The 12,505-nt window shown below is 41.7% G+C and overlaps 1 protein-coding gene and 1 long non-coding RNA gene across 2 annotated transcripts; both read right to left on the bottom strand.

The window, feature by feature from the left end:
- Positions 1-19: 19 nt before the first annotated feature.
- LOC145877215 (uncharacterized) lies at positions 20-2,281 on the bottom strand. The gene is made up of 3 exons (XR_014391608.1): positions 2,106-2,281; positions 1,791-1,837; positions 20-1,341 (listed from the first exon to the last, which is right to left on the bottom strand). It is a non-coding gene; the product is annotated as an uncharacterized LOC145877215 (long non-coding RNA).
- A 259-nt stretch (positions 2,282-2,540) lies between these two features.
- On the bottom strand, positions 2,541-11,986 carry LOC145877212 (NLR family CARD domain-containing protein 3-like). The gene is made up of 8 exons (XM_082972511.1): positions 11,762-11,986; positions 9,229-9,327; positions 8,812-8,928; positions 8,439-8,523; positions 8,081-8,309; positions 5,905-7,702; positions 5,499-5,672; positions 2,541-2,730 (listed from the first exon to the last, which is right to left on the bottom strand). The coding sequence occupies exons 2-8, from the start codon at positions 9,309-9,311 to the stop codon at positions 2,541-2,543; spliced, it is 2,676 nt and encodes an 891-aa protein (XP_082828637.1). The 5' UTR covers positions 9,312-9,327; positions 11,762-11,986.
- Positions 11,987-12,505: the final 519 nt, after the last annotated feature.

Genomic DNA, 12,505 nt, shown 5'->3' on the forward strand with positions numbered 1-12,505 from the left:
GTTTGTGTGTGTGTATCCAGTGTGTGTGTGTGTGTGTGTGTGTGTGTGTGTGTGTGTGTGTGTGTATCCAGTGTGTTGGTGTGTGTGTATCCAGTGTGTCAAGTGTGTGTGTGTCAAGCGTGTGTGTGTCCAGTGTGTGTGTGTCAGTGTGTGTGTGTCGGTGTGTGTCTGTGTGTGGCCAGCGTGTGTCTGTGTCCAGTGTGTGTGTGTGTTTCAGTGTGCGTGTGTGTGTGTGTGTGTCCAGTGTGTGTGTGTGTGTGTGTGTCCAGTGTGTGTGTGTGTGTGTGTGTCCAGTGTGTGTGTGTGTGTATGTCCAGAGTGTGTGTTTGTTCAGTGTGTGTGTGTGTGTGTGTGTGTGTGTCCAGTGTGTGTGTGTGTGTGTGTGTGTGTGTGTGTGTGTGTGTGTGTGTGTGTGTGTGTGTGTGTGTGTGTGTGTGTGTGTGTTCAGTGTGTGTCTGTGTTGAGTGTGTGTGTGTGTCCAGTGTGTGTGTGTGTGTGTGTGTGTGTGTGTGTGTGTGTGTGTGTTCAGTGTGTGTCTGTGTTGAGTGTGTGTCTGTGTGTTGAGTGTGTGTGTGTTCAGTGTGTGTGTCCAGTTTGTGTCCAGTGTGAGTCCAGTTTGTGTCCAGTGTGTGTGTGTGTGTGTGTGTGTTTGTGTGTGTCCAGTGTGTGTGTGTGTGTGTGTGTGTGTCCAGTTTGTGTCCAGTGTGTGTGTGTGTGTGTGTGTGTGTGTCCAGTGTGTGTGTGTGTGTGTGTGTGTGTGTGTGTGTGTGTGTGTGTGTGTGTGTGTTTGTGTGTGTTTGTGTGTGTGTTATTTCAGGGACACTGAAGAGCCAACATCATAAACCCTAAATCCTGGATAGAGGGGCTCAGTGAATGTGGAGGTGAATGTGATCAGGTGGGTCAGTGTGTCAGAGGAGGCTCTATAGAAGGACAGAGTGCCGGCTGGCCAGTCCAGATACACTCCTACTCTGTGGGGGCTGGAGGAGGGGACGTCTATGGTAGTGAGATTATTATTGTGCCTGGCAGAGTATCTGTTGTCAGAGCAGATCAGACTCCAGGACTTGTCATTACATCCAAGACAACAGTCATCACCCCATCCTCTCCTGCTGATTCCTTTATATGTCACTCCTATATCAGCCCCCATTCTCCCACTCCACTCTACCTCCCAGTAACAACGCCCAGTCAGACCCTCTCTACACAGCACCTGTCCGCGGTCCTCAAATCTCTCTGGGTGATCAGGATACGGCTGCTCCTCTCTCCTCCATGTCACCTTTCTGTTCTCCTCAGACAGAGAGAGGTGTCTGTTTACTGTGTTTAGGTCCAGTGTGAGATCACAGACATCTGATGGATGAAACCAGACACAATATTAGAAATCATCATCATTCACATTAGAATGTTAACTCACTTTTCACTAATTCATTTAATGTAGATGTTTCTAGGTATCAAAAGGAGAAGTTAAGGTAACTTGAGACTTGTTGAATGATCATATGTTATACTGTATGGTAATATAATACACACTTATTCACATTAATTACACACACACACACACACACACACACACACACACACACACACACACACACACACACACACACACACACACACACACACACACACACACACACACACTGTCATATCAACTCTTTGTAAACGTTGGTGTCCCTGATTTCTGCTTCTGTAGAACTACAGCTGATCTTTAATATGACCAAGTTAGTAATGATGGTGGTCTTTGACTTAACTTGAATTAAGACTTATTCTTAGTCATATTCTTCACAGCAGTCAACACTCACATTTTCTAAGTCCAGGTTTCATTCTGTTCTCTCCACTATTTTCCACACTGTAGCGATAAGCAGAAAAACAGACAGTCATTGAGGGATACACCTGAACTCTCTCTCACACACACACACACACACACACACACACACACACACACACACACACACACACACACACACACACACACACACACACACACACACACACACACACACACACACACACACACGCATATAACTTTGTCCAAGTGGTGGTCAGAATGTTTGTATTACCTAGCCTGAAAAGTCAATCATGTCTGATATGAACATTGACATAAACCCTCTACATACTTGAGTTTCTCCAGTCTGCAGTGTGGATCCTCCAGTCCAGCAGAGAGCAGTCTGACTCCTGAGTCTCCTGGGTGATTGTAGCTCAGGTCCAGCTCTCTCAGGTGTGAGGGGTTTGACCTCAGAGCTGAGACCAGAGAAGCACAGCCTTCCTCTGTGACTAGACAGCCTGACAGCCTGCAAAGAGTCAAATCATATTAAAACCACACTGCTATTCTTTGGTGGTGAAAATAGTGGCAGTATATTTCTTCAACATATTCAGATACATCAGTGTCCTGAAACCTGCCATATCTATTCAGAAATGAATGTATCATTTTTAGAAATGACAAATTATCAAATTATTGTTTGTAGAGAGAAAAATGTATAGTACAAATATTTTAGCTTTGGCAGCAGCTAATGGGGATCCAATTAATACAAATACAAAAACTTGTTGACCAATTACAGGAATACTGACCTCAGAGTCTCCAGTCTGCAGTGGGGATCCTCCAGTCCAGCAGAGAGCAACTTCACTCCTGAATCCTTCAGGTCATTGTTACTCAGGTCCAGCTCTCTCAGGTGTGAGGGGTTTGACCTCAGAGCTGAGACCAGAGAAGCACAGCCTTCCTCTGTGACTAGACAACATGACATCCTGCAAAGATTCAAATCATATTAAAACCACACTGATATTCTTTGTGATGAAAATAGTGGCAGTATATTTTTTCATCATATTCAGATACATCAGTGTCCTGAAACCTGCCATATCTATTTATAAATTAATGTATCTTTATTTTAAATTATCATATTACTTGTAGAGAGAAATATGTACAGTATGAATATTTGAGTAGACTGACCAGACCAGTTTAAAAGCAGTATCAGTCAAAAGACAGACAGTGAGGTATCAGATTTAGATTGTATTGAGTATACAGTCCACACCATATCTATTTTGAAAGTGAAGCTGACATTTTAAATGTGGCTCTAAACTCCAACATTTTGAATTTCAGATCAAATGTTTCATATGAGGTGACAGTATATAATGTCACCTTTTATTTGAGGGTATTTTAATACATATCTGTTTCACCATTTAGAAAAATGAAAGCACTTTATGTATCTAGTCCTCCTATTTGAAGAAGTCATAAGTATTCTGACCAGTTCATTTATAGTGTATTAAAGTAGTCAAAAGTTTAGTGTTTGGTTGTAAACTCATTGGTTGCATTTGCAGTTTGTTTTGGTTGTGTTTTGGGTTGTGTTTTGGGTTGTGTTATGGGTTGTGTTTTGGGTTGTGTTATGGGTTGTGTTTTGGGTTGTGTTATGGGTTGTGTTTTGCCCAATATTAAAATAGTGGATGGTGTAACGTCTGCTTGCAACTCTCAAAGACGTAGATCTGAATCACCTGAATTCTGATCACCTGTTCACACACCTGTATGTCATTATAACCATTTAGTTCAGTTCTTTGCACCCCCATCATTGTGATGTAATGTTTGATTTGTGACACAAGGCTATGCGGAGCGCTGAGTTTCCTTTAATTTACTCCTCCCGTGTATGATGTTTTTGCCTGCCTCCCTAACGACACCTTTTGCCTATTCCCTGCCTGTACCTTAGCCCATTGGATTTCCTGTTATCAACCTATTCCCTGCCTGTACCTTAGCCCATTGGATTTCCTGTTATCAACCTATTCCCTGCCTGTACCTTAGCCCATTGGATTTCCTGTTATCAACCTATTCCCTGCCTGTACCTTAGCCTATAGGATTTCCTGTTATCAACCTATTCCCTGCCTGTACCTTAGCCTATAGGATTTCCTGTTATCAACCTATTCCCTGCCTGTACCTTAGCCCATTGGATTTCCTGTTATCAACCTGTTCCCTGCCTGTACCTTAGCCCATTGGATTTCCTGTTGTCAACCTATTCCCTGCCTGTACCTTAGCCCATTGGATTTCCTGTTATCAACCTATTCCCTGCCTGTACCTTAGCCCATTGGATTTCCTGTTATCAACCTATTCCCTGCCTGTACCTTAGCCCATTGGATTTCCTGTTATCAACCTATTCCCTGCCTGTACCTTAGCCCATTGGATTTCCTGTTATCAACCTATTCCCTGCCTGTACCTTAGCCCATTGGATTTCCTGTTATCAACCTATTCCCTGCCTGTACCTTAGCCCATTGGATTTCCTGTTATCAACCTATTCCCTGCCTGTACCTTAGCCTATAGGATTTCCTGTTATCAACCTATTCCCTGCCTGTACCTTAGCCTATAGGATTTCCTGTTATCAACCTATTCCCTGCCTGTACCTTAGCCCATTGGATTTCCTGTTATCAACCTATTCCCTGCCTGTACCTTAGCCCATTGGATTTCCTGTTGTCAACCTATTCCCTGCCTGTACCTTAGCCCATTGGATTTCCTGTTATCAACCTATTCCCTGCCTGTAACTTAGCCCATTGGATTTCCTGTTATCAACCTATTCCCTGCCTGTACCTTAGCCCATTGGATTTCCTGTTATCAACCTATTCCCTGCCTGTACCTTAGCCCATTGGATTTCCTGTTATCAACCTATTCCCTGCCTGTACCTTAGCCTATAGGGTTTCCTGTTATCAACCTATACCCTGCCTGTACCTTAGCCCATTGGATTTCCTGTTATCAACCTATTCCCTGCCTGTACCTTAGCCTATAGGATTTCCTGTTATCAACCTATTGCCTGATCTCCCGGACCACGGCCTTTTCCCTGCCTGTTGCCTTTTTGGACCCTTTTTGATCTTCTGCCTGCCCCTGGACCTGTGGTCCTTTACAATAAACACCTGCTGAGCCCTGGACCTGTGGTCCTTTACAATAAACATCATTAATGATTCATTCATGATTATTCATAATCATGGTAGCATCCACATGAATGTAGAAGTGTTCTGAAACATCTTCTATTCTTACTGACAATACAAGTGAAGTGACTCCAAAATGACAGGACATTATTTACCATTCAGTTTCTATTAGGAAAAACATCATCCAAAACACAACCAAGACAAACTGCAAATGAATTCAACAAGTTAGTAGAATCACAAGCTTGATGTAATCACTGCAGGCATGGAACATGGGACCAAATACTAAACTTATGACAACTTTAATACAATATAAGTGAATTTGTCCGAATATGTACAACTTTTTCAAATGGGAGAACTAAATACATAAAGTGCTTTCCTTTCTTAACAGTAACACAGCTATGTATGAAAATACCCTCAAATAAAAGGTGACATTCTGTACTGTCACCTAATATGAAACATTCTATCTCAAATCCAAAATGCTGGAGCATAGCACCACATTTAAAACTATAAGCTTCACTGTCCAAACACATATGGTGTGGACTATGTGTTTCTGGTAAACACATGTGGATCTGGTGAACAGTTATCACTTGTTGACCAACTACAGGAATACTGACCTCAGTGTCTCCAGTTTACAGTTGGGATTCCCCAGTCCAGCAGAGAGCAGCTTCACTCCTGAATCCTTCAGGTCATTGTTACTCAGGTCCAGCTCTCTCAGGTGTGAGGGGTTTGACTTCAGAGCTGAGACCAGAGAAGCACAGCCTTTCTTTGTGACTCCACAGCCTGACAGCCTGCAACGAGATCATCATGACTTCACAAACACACTGTTAATTTAACACCAGTAGTGTAGAAGGACAACGGTAGATGCATGTGGTTCATATTCCCAAACAACATATAGATTCATCTTCCATCAATGCATTTATTCAATATGTTTTTCAATATACATATTATAATACATATTTTTCTCTAAACATAATATTTCTTCCTGATGAATACTTCTTATATGTTATTTTATTTACTCACAGAGCAGCTCTGGAGGCTTTGACCACTGGCAGCAGCCTCAGAAGAGTTTCCTCTGATCTGGAGAATTTCTTCAGGTCAAACACATCCAGCTCCTTTTCTGAAGTCAGCAACACAAAGACCAGAGCTGACCACTGTGCAGGTGACAGGTTGGGTTCTGAGAGACTTCCTGAGCTCAGGTAGCTTTGGATCTCCTCCACTAGAGAATGGTCATTCAGTTCATTCAGACAGTGGAACAGATTGATGCTCCTCTCTGGAGAGAGATTCTCCCTGATCTTCTCCTTGATGTACTTGACTGTTTCTTCATTGCTCTGTGAGCTGCTTCTTGTCTTTGTCAGTAGACCTCGTAAGTGCTTCTGATTGGACTCCAGTGAGAGTCCCAGAAGGAAGCGGAGGAACAGGTCCAGGTTTCCAATCTCACTTTGTAAGGCTTTGTCCACAGCACTCTTGTAGACAGTAACTTCAGACTTATCTCTGTACAGCAAAGAAAATATACTGTACTTTATTTGCTGTTTGTCCATGAGATTCTCATTGTTGTTGATGAATGAGAGGAACACATACACAGCAGCCAGAAACTCCTGAATGCTCAGATGAACAAAGCAGTACACCTTGTCTTGGTACAGAACACATTCCTCTTTAAAGATCTGTGTGCACAATCCTGAGTACACTGAGGCTTCATTGACATCAATGCCGGCCTCTTTCAGGTCTTCTTCATAGAAAATCAGATTGCCCTTCACTAGCTGTTGAAAAGCCAGTTTTCCCAGTGACAGAATGCTCTCGTTATTCCAGTGTGGACCTGTCTCTTCTTTCCCAAGATACTTTTCATTCTTCTGTTTGGTATGAAACACCACAAGGTGTGTGTACATCTCAGTCAGAGTCTTGGGCATCATTTCTGTCTTATGTTTCAGCATGTGTTCGAGGACTGTTGCAGAAATCCAACAGAAGACTGGAATGTGGCACATGATGTGGAGGCTCCTTGATGTCTTTATGTGTGAGATGATTCTGCTGGCCAGGTCCTCATCACTGAATCTCTTTCTGAAGTACTCCTCCTTCTGTGGGTCATTGAACCCTCGTACCTCTGTCACCTGGTCAACACACCCTGAAGGGATCTTATTGGCTGCTGCAGGTCGGGTAGTTATCCAGAGGAGAGCAGAGGGAAGCAGATTTCCCTCGATGAGATTTGTCAGCAGAACATCCACTGAGGTTGACTCTGTGACGTCACAACAGATCTTGTTCTTCTGGAAGTCTAGGGGCAGTCGGCACTCATCCAGACCATCAAAGATGAACACAACTTTGTACTTGTCGTAGTTGGAGATTCTTGATTGTTTGATTTCCATTGAGAAGTGATAGAGAAGTTCAATCAAAGTGTGTTTGTCCTCTTTCATCAAATTCAGCTCCCGAAAAGGGAATGAAAACACAAATTGAACATCCTGATTTGCTTTTCCTTCAGCCCAGTCCAGAATAAACTTCTGCACAGAGACTGTTTTTCCAATGCCAGCGACTCCCTTTGTCAGCACAGTTCTGATACGTTTGTCTTGTCCAGTTAAGGGTTTGAAGATGTCGTTACATTTGACTGCAGTCTCTGGTCTTGCTTGTTTCCTGGTTGTTGTCTCAATCTGTCTCAGCTCATGTTCATTATTGACCTCTCCTGTTCCTCCCTCTGTGATGTAGAGCTCTGTGTAGATCTTATTGAGAAGTGTTGGGTTTCCTTGTTTAGCGATCCCCTCAAATACACATTGAAACTTCTTCTTTAGATTAGATTTGAGTTCACGTTGGCAAATCACAGCAGGATCATCTGAATCTAGAAATAACACAGAGGATATTAATATTACGTCTGTTTTAATGCCTACAGTATTGTAGGACTGTTATAAAGTTTAAATTATAATCATTTATTCTCTTAACTGACTGTATAAATGTTAAATGTTTTCATAATGCATTACAGACTGGTGTGACTGATTATATTATTATTGGTATTATTGATGGTATTATTAATGTTGTCTCTCTCTGTCTCTCTAAATGAATCACCACAACACATCCCTTCTGCTACTTGATGAGGTCACTAGGTGTTGTGTTAAGGTTGCTACAATATCATTGAGTTACACAGCTACTTTAGCTGTACTTTAGCTACAGCTTTTAAACGTTATAAAACATCATTCAACATGAGGCAGACAGATCTTACATTTCTCCAGTGTGTCAGCAAGCTCCTTCTGGTTCATTTTCCTCAGGACGTGCAGTGTGATCTTGAGAGCCCCCTCTCTGGCACTGCTCTCCTGCTTCTCATCTTCAGCATCCACCACTTCCTTATCCTGCTTCGGACTCTCAAAGCCTTCTGGGAGTTCAGGACTAAGAATCCTCTTGAACATTTTCAGCTCGTTCTTCACAAATGTCATAATTTTCTCTTCAAGCAACTAAAATAAATCAAGTAAATAAGTTAAGCAAGAGAAGAAATGCTTTCTCATTAACACATTCATGAATAATTGACAGATCAACTTTACTTGAGGAAAACAAAAACAAATGTACATAACAGGATCACATACACTGAATATGGAGTCCAGGTCTGTTTGATGACTCTGGGAAGACTGACCACTGAGAATCTCTGACTCTGATCTCTCCTGTTGGTTTCTGTGGACAAAACATGAGATTACAGTACACACACACACACACACACACACACACACACACACACACACACACACACACACACACACACACACACACACACACACACACACACACACACACACACACACACACACACACACACACACTGTTTTAGGACTATGAAAATGGACTAAAGGATTAGCCTATGGATTATGAAAACAACAATAAGAAATGTGAAAATGGGAGAGGAGAAATGACTAGAGACAGTGTTGTTTAACTCACTGACCATGACCCATGAGTTCTTCTTACCTTTGTTCAGTAGAAAAGTCTCCCTCTCTAAACACTATAGGTGTACCCATAGACCGGTCACTCTTCATGGACACACAGCTGGGGACAGGGGAGGCTGGTCTCTCCTGCTTGATTGGGCTTCAACACAACAGAGACAAACATTACATCTCTCATCTACTCTGATCTCAGATGGGAAACATAAGAAGAGTTCCAAAACGCTACATATCACTTTACAGAAATGAGCTTTTATTGTTTAAAGAAATTATGTATTAATTATTACATCTCTCACAGACAAGGATTTGTTTAAAATCTATCACTTGATGGTTTCATTTCAGAGAGACAAAAATCATGTTTTTTTATGCAAAATGTTATATATCTCCCTCACTCTCAAATGTGACCGACCGGCTCAATATTGTTATCATAAAATTGTTATCTCACCTCTTAGCTTTGGTGTCATGTCCCCCAGAGAGATGCATTTTGGAGGCAGGGCCCCCCTCCTCTCTCTCCCCAGAGAGACTCATTTTAGAGCACTGACCCCTGTAAACAGAGATCCAGCATGTTGGTTGTGGTTAACACAGAGACAACTAAACAGAGATCCAGCATGTTGGTTGTGGTTAACACAGTGACAACTAAACAGAGATCCAGCGTGTTGGTTGTGGTTAACACAGTGACAACTAAACAGAGATCCAACATGTTGGTTGTGGTTAACACAGTGACAACTAAACAGAGATCCAGCATGTTGGTTGTGGTTAACACAGTGACAACTAAACAGAGATCCAACATGTTGGTTGTGGTTAACACAGTGACAACTAAACAGAGATCCAGCATGTTGGTTGTGGTTAACACAGTGACAACTAAACAGAGATCCAGCATGTTGGTTGTGGTTAACACAGTGACAACTAAACAGAGATCCAGCATGTTGGTTGTGGTTAACACAGTAACAACTAAACAGAGATCCAGCATGTTGGTTGTGGTTAACACAGTGACAACTAAACAGAGATCCAGCATGTTGGTTGTGGTTAACACAGTGACAACTAAACAGAGATCCAGCATGTTGGTTGTGGTTAACACAGTGACAACTAAACAGAGATCCAGCATGTTGGTTGTGGTTAACACAGTAACAACTAAACAGAGATCCAGCATGTTGGTTGTGGTTAACACAGTGACTAATTCTTGAATGTCAATTGTTCTCATTCATTTATTATCTCTTTGAGAAATATATTTTTAACAACTTTCTCTTTTACTTCACTACATTCATGAAGAAAATGATGTACTTTTTATTCCTTACATTTTCCCTGACACCCAAAAGTACTCGTTACATGTTGAATGCTTAGCAGGACAGAAAACGGTCCAATTTGAACACTTATCAAGAGAACATCCCTACTGCCTCTGATCTGGAGGACTCACTAAACAGAGCACATCCCTGGTCATCCCTACTGCCTCTGATCTGGAGGACTCACTAAACAGAGAACATCCCTGGTCATCCCTACTGCCTCTGATCTGGAGGACTCACTAAACAGAGAACATCCCTGGTCATCCCTACTGCCTCTGATCTGGAGGACTCACTAAACAGAGAACATCCCTGGTCATTACTACTGCCTCTGATCTGGAGGACTCACTAAACAGAGAACATCCCTGGTCATCCCTTCTGCCTCTGATCTGGAGGACTCACTAAACAGAGAACATCCCTGGTCATCCCTACTGCCTCTGATCTGGAGGACTCACTAAACAGAGAACATCCCTGGTCATTACTACTGCCTCTGATCTGGAGGACTCACTAAACAGAGAACGTCCCTGGTCATCCCTACTGCCTCTGATCTGGAGGACTCACTAAACAGAGAACATCCCTGGTCATCCCCTGCCTCTGATCTGACAGACTCACTAAACACAAATGCTTCATTTTTAAATGACGTCTGAGTGTTGGAGTGTGACCCTGGTTATCCGTAAATTAAAATAACAAGAAAATTGTGCCGTCTGGTTTGCTTAATAAAAGGAATTTTAAATTATCACTACTTTACTTTTACTTTTGATGCTTAAGTATATTTTAGCAATTACATTTACTTTTGATACTTAATTATATTTGAAACCAAATACTTTGACTTTTACTGAAGAAGTATTTTACTGGGTGACTTTCACTTTTAATTGAGTCATTTTCTATTAAGGTATCTTTACTTTTACTCCAGTATGAGAATTGAGTACTTTTTCCACCACTGTTCTAACGTTCTAGAGACATATGAGCCACAGTTTCAACAGACATTTTGTAACTGCGTGGGCTACAAAGTTACTTTCAGTTTCATATAAGGAAATAAAGCAACGGCCACTGGGTGAATTCGTTTTGCATTGCCCGGCTCCCCGGGTGCGCAGAGTTTACGCATTTTAGACCATTCTATTGTTCCTTAAAATAAAACTCCACTCACCTGTAGCACCGGGCCATGCAAAACGAACTTCCCACTGTCGCAAGGCACTGAGACACAGAGTTCTAAACCCAGAAGCGTTTCTTCAAGACGTCTCTCTTACATTATTTTAGATAAACATATCATTTACTCGTAACCAAGTTTAGCTGTGTTTTTTCCTCCAGAATGTGAATTACTGTAGGACTATAATAATTGTTAACAGGCCTACAAACCCAAAAGGTTTTAATTTGAGAATGTTCATTTGTATGCCTCAAATATTAAACTGTCTTGAAATATTTAATGATTAGTTGAATCAGGTGTGTAAGTGCTGGTAAGAACAAAAGGATTGATAAACCCTGAGATAAACATAAAACCATATAATGTAAAAGCTCCTCCACCATCTTTACCAGACGTTTTACTGATAACATGTAGACCTACTGATTAGTTTCCACTTTGAAAACTGCTGTCTGTCAGCAACTCAGCTCAAGTAGCAGTTCTACTAACTAGTAATATATCATTCCTAGTATTCATTCTCTTACTCTGTCCATTAGAATAGATTATTGTTCAGAAATACTTACTTTATTTTTCAATAATCTCCATATAGTGTCTTCTGCTCTGTCGTCTCAAAATGGATCCTGAACAAAAGAACAACTTTACTTTCGGTTTCAATCAGCCGTCTCCCCACCCTGAAAATAAAGTGTTTTATTGGTATCATCCACTAGATGGCAGTAAACACCTGCTGAACCTAGACTTTACAACAATGTGTTCTGTTTTATACAGGCAGTGTCCCAGAGGAGGAGTGCTGATCTAGGATCAGGTCCCCCTCTCCATGTAATCTGATTCATTATGATCTAGGATCAGGTCCCTCCTCTCCATTTAATCTGATTCATTATGATCTAGGATTGGGTCCCCCCCTCTCCATGTAATCTGATTCATTATGATCTAGGGATCAGGTCCCCCCTCTCCATGTAATCTGATTCATTATGATCTAGGATCAGGTCCCCCCTCTCCATGTAATCTGATTCATTATGATATAGGATCAGGTCCCCCCTCTCCATGTAATCTGATTCATTATGATCTAGGATCAGGTCCCCCCTCTCCATGTAATCTGATTCATTATGATCTAGGATCAGGTCCCCCCTCTCCATGTAATCTTATTCATTATGATCTAGGATCAGGTCCCCCCTCTCCATGTAATCTGACTCATTATGATATAGGATCAGGTCCCCTCCTCTCCATGTAATCTGATTTATTATGGTCTAGGATCAGGTCCCCCCTCTCCATGTAATCTGATTCATTATGGTTGTTTTGTCTCATGTCTT

Source organism: Salmo salar, unplaced genomic scaffold (genome assembly GCF_965601325.2).
Source record: "Salmo salar unplaced genomic scaffold, fSalSal1 ptg000721l, whole genome shotgun sequence".
Taxonomy (NCBI): domain Eukaryota; kingdom Metazoa; phylum Chordata; class Actinopteri; order Salmoniformes; family Salmonidae; genus Salmo; species Salmo salar.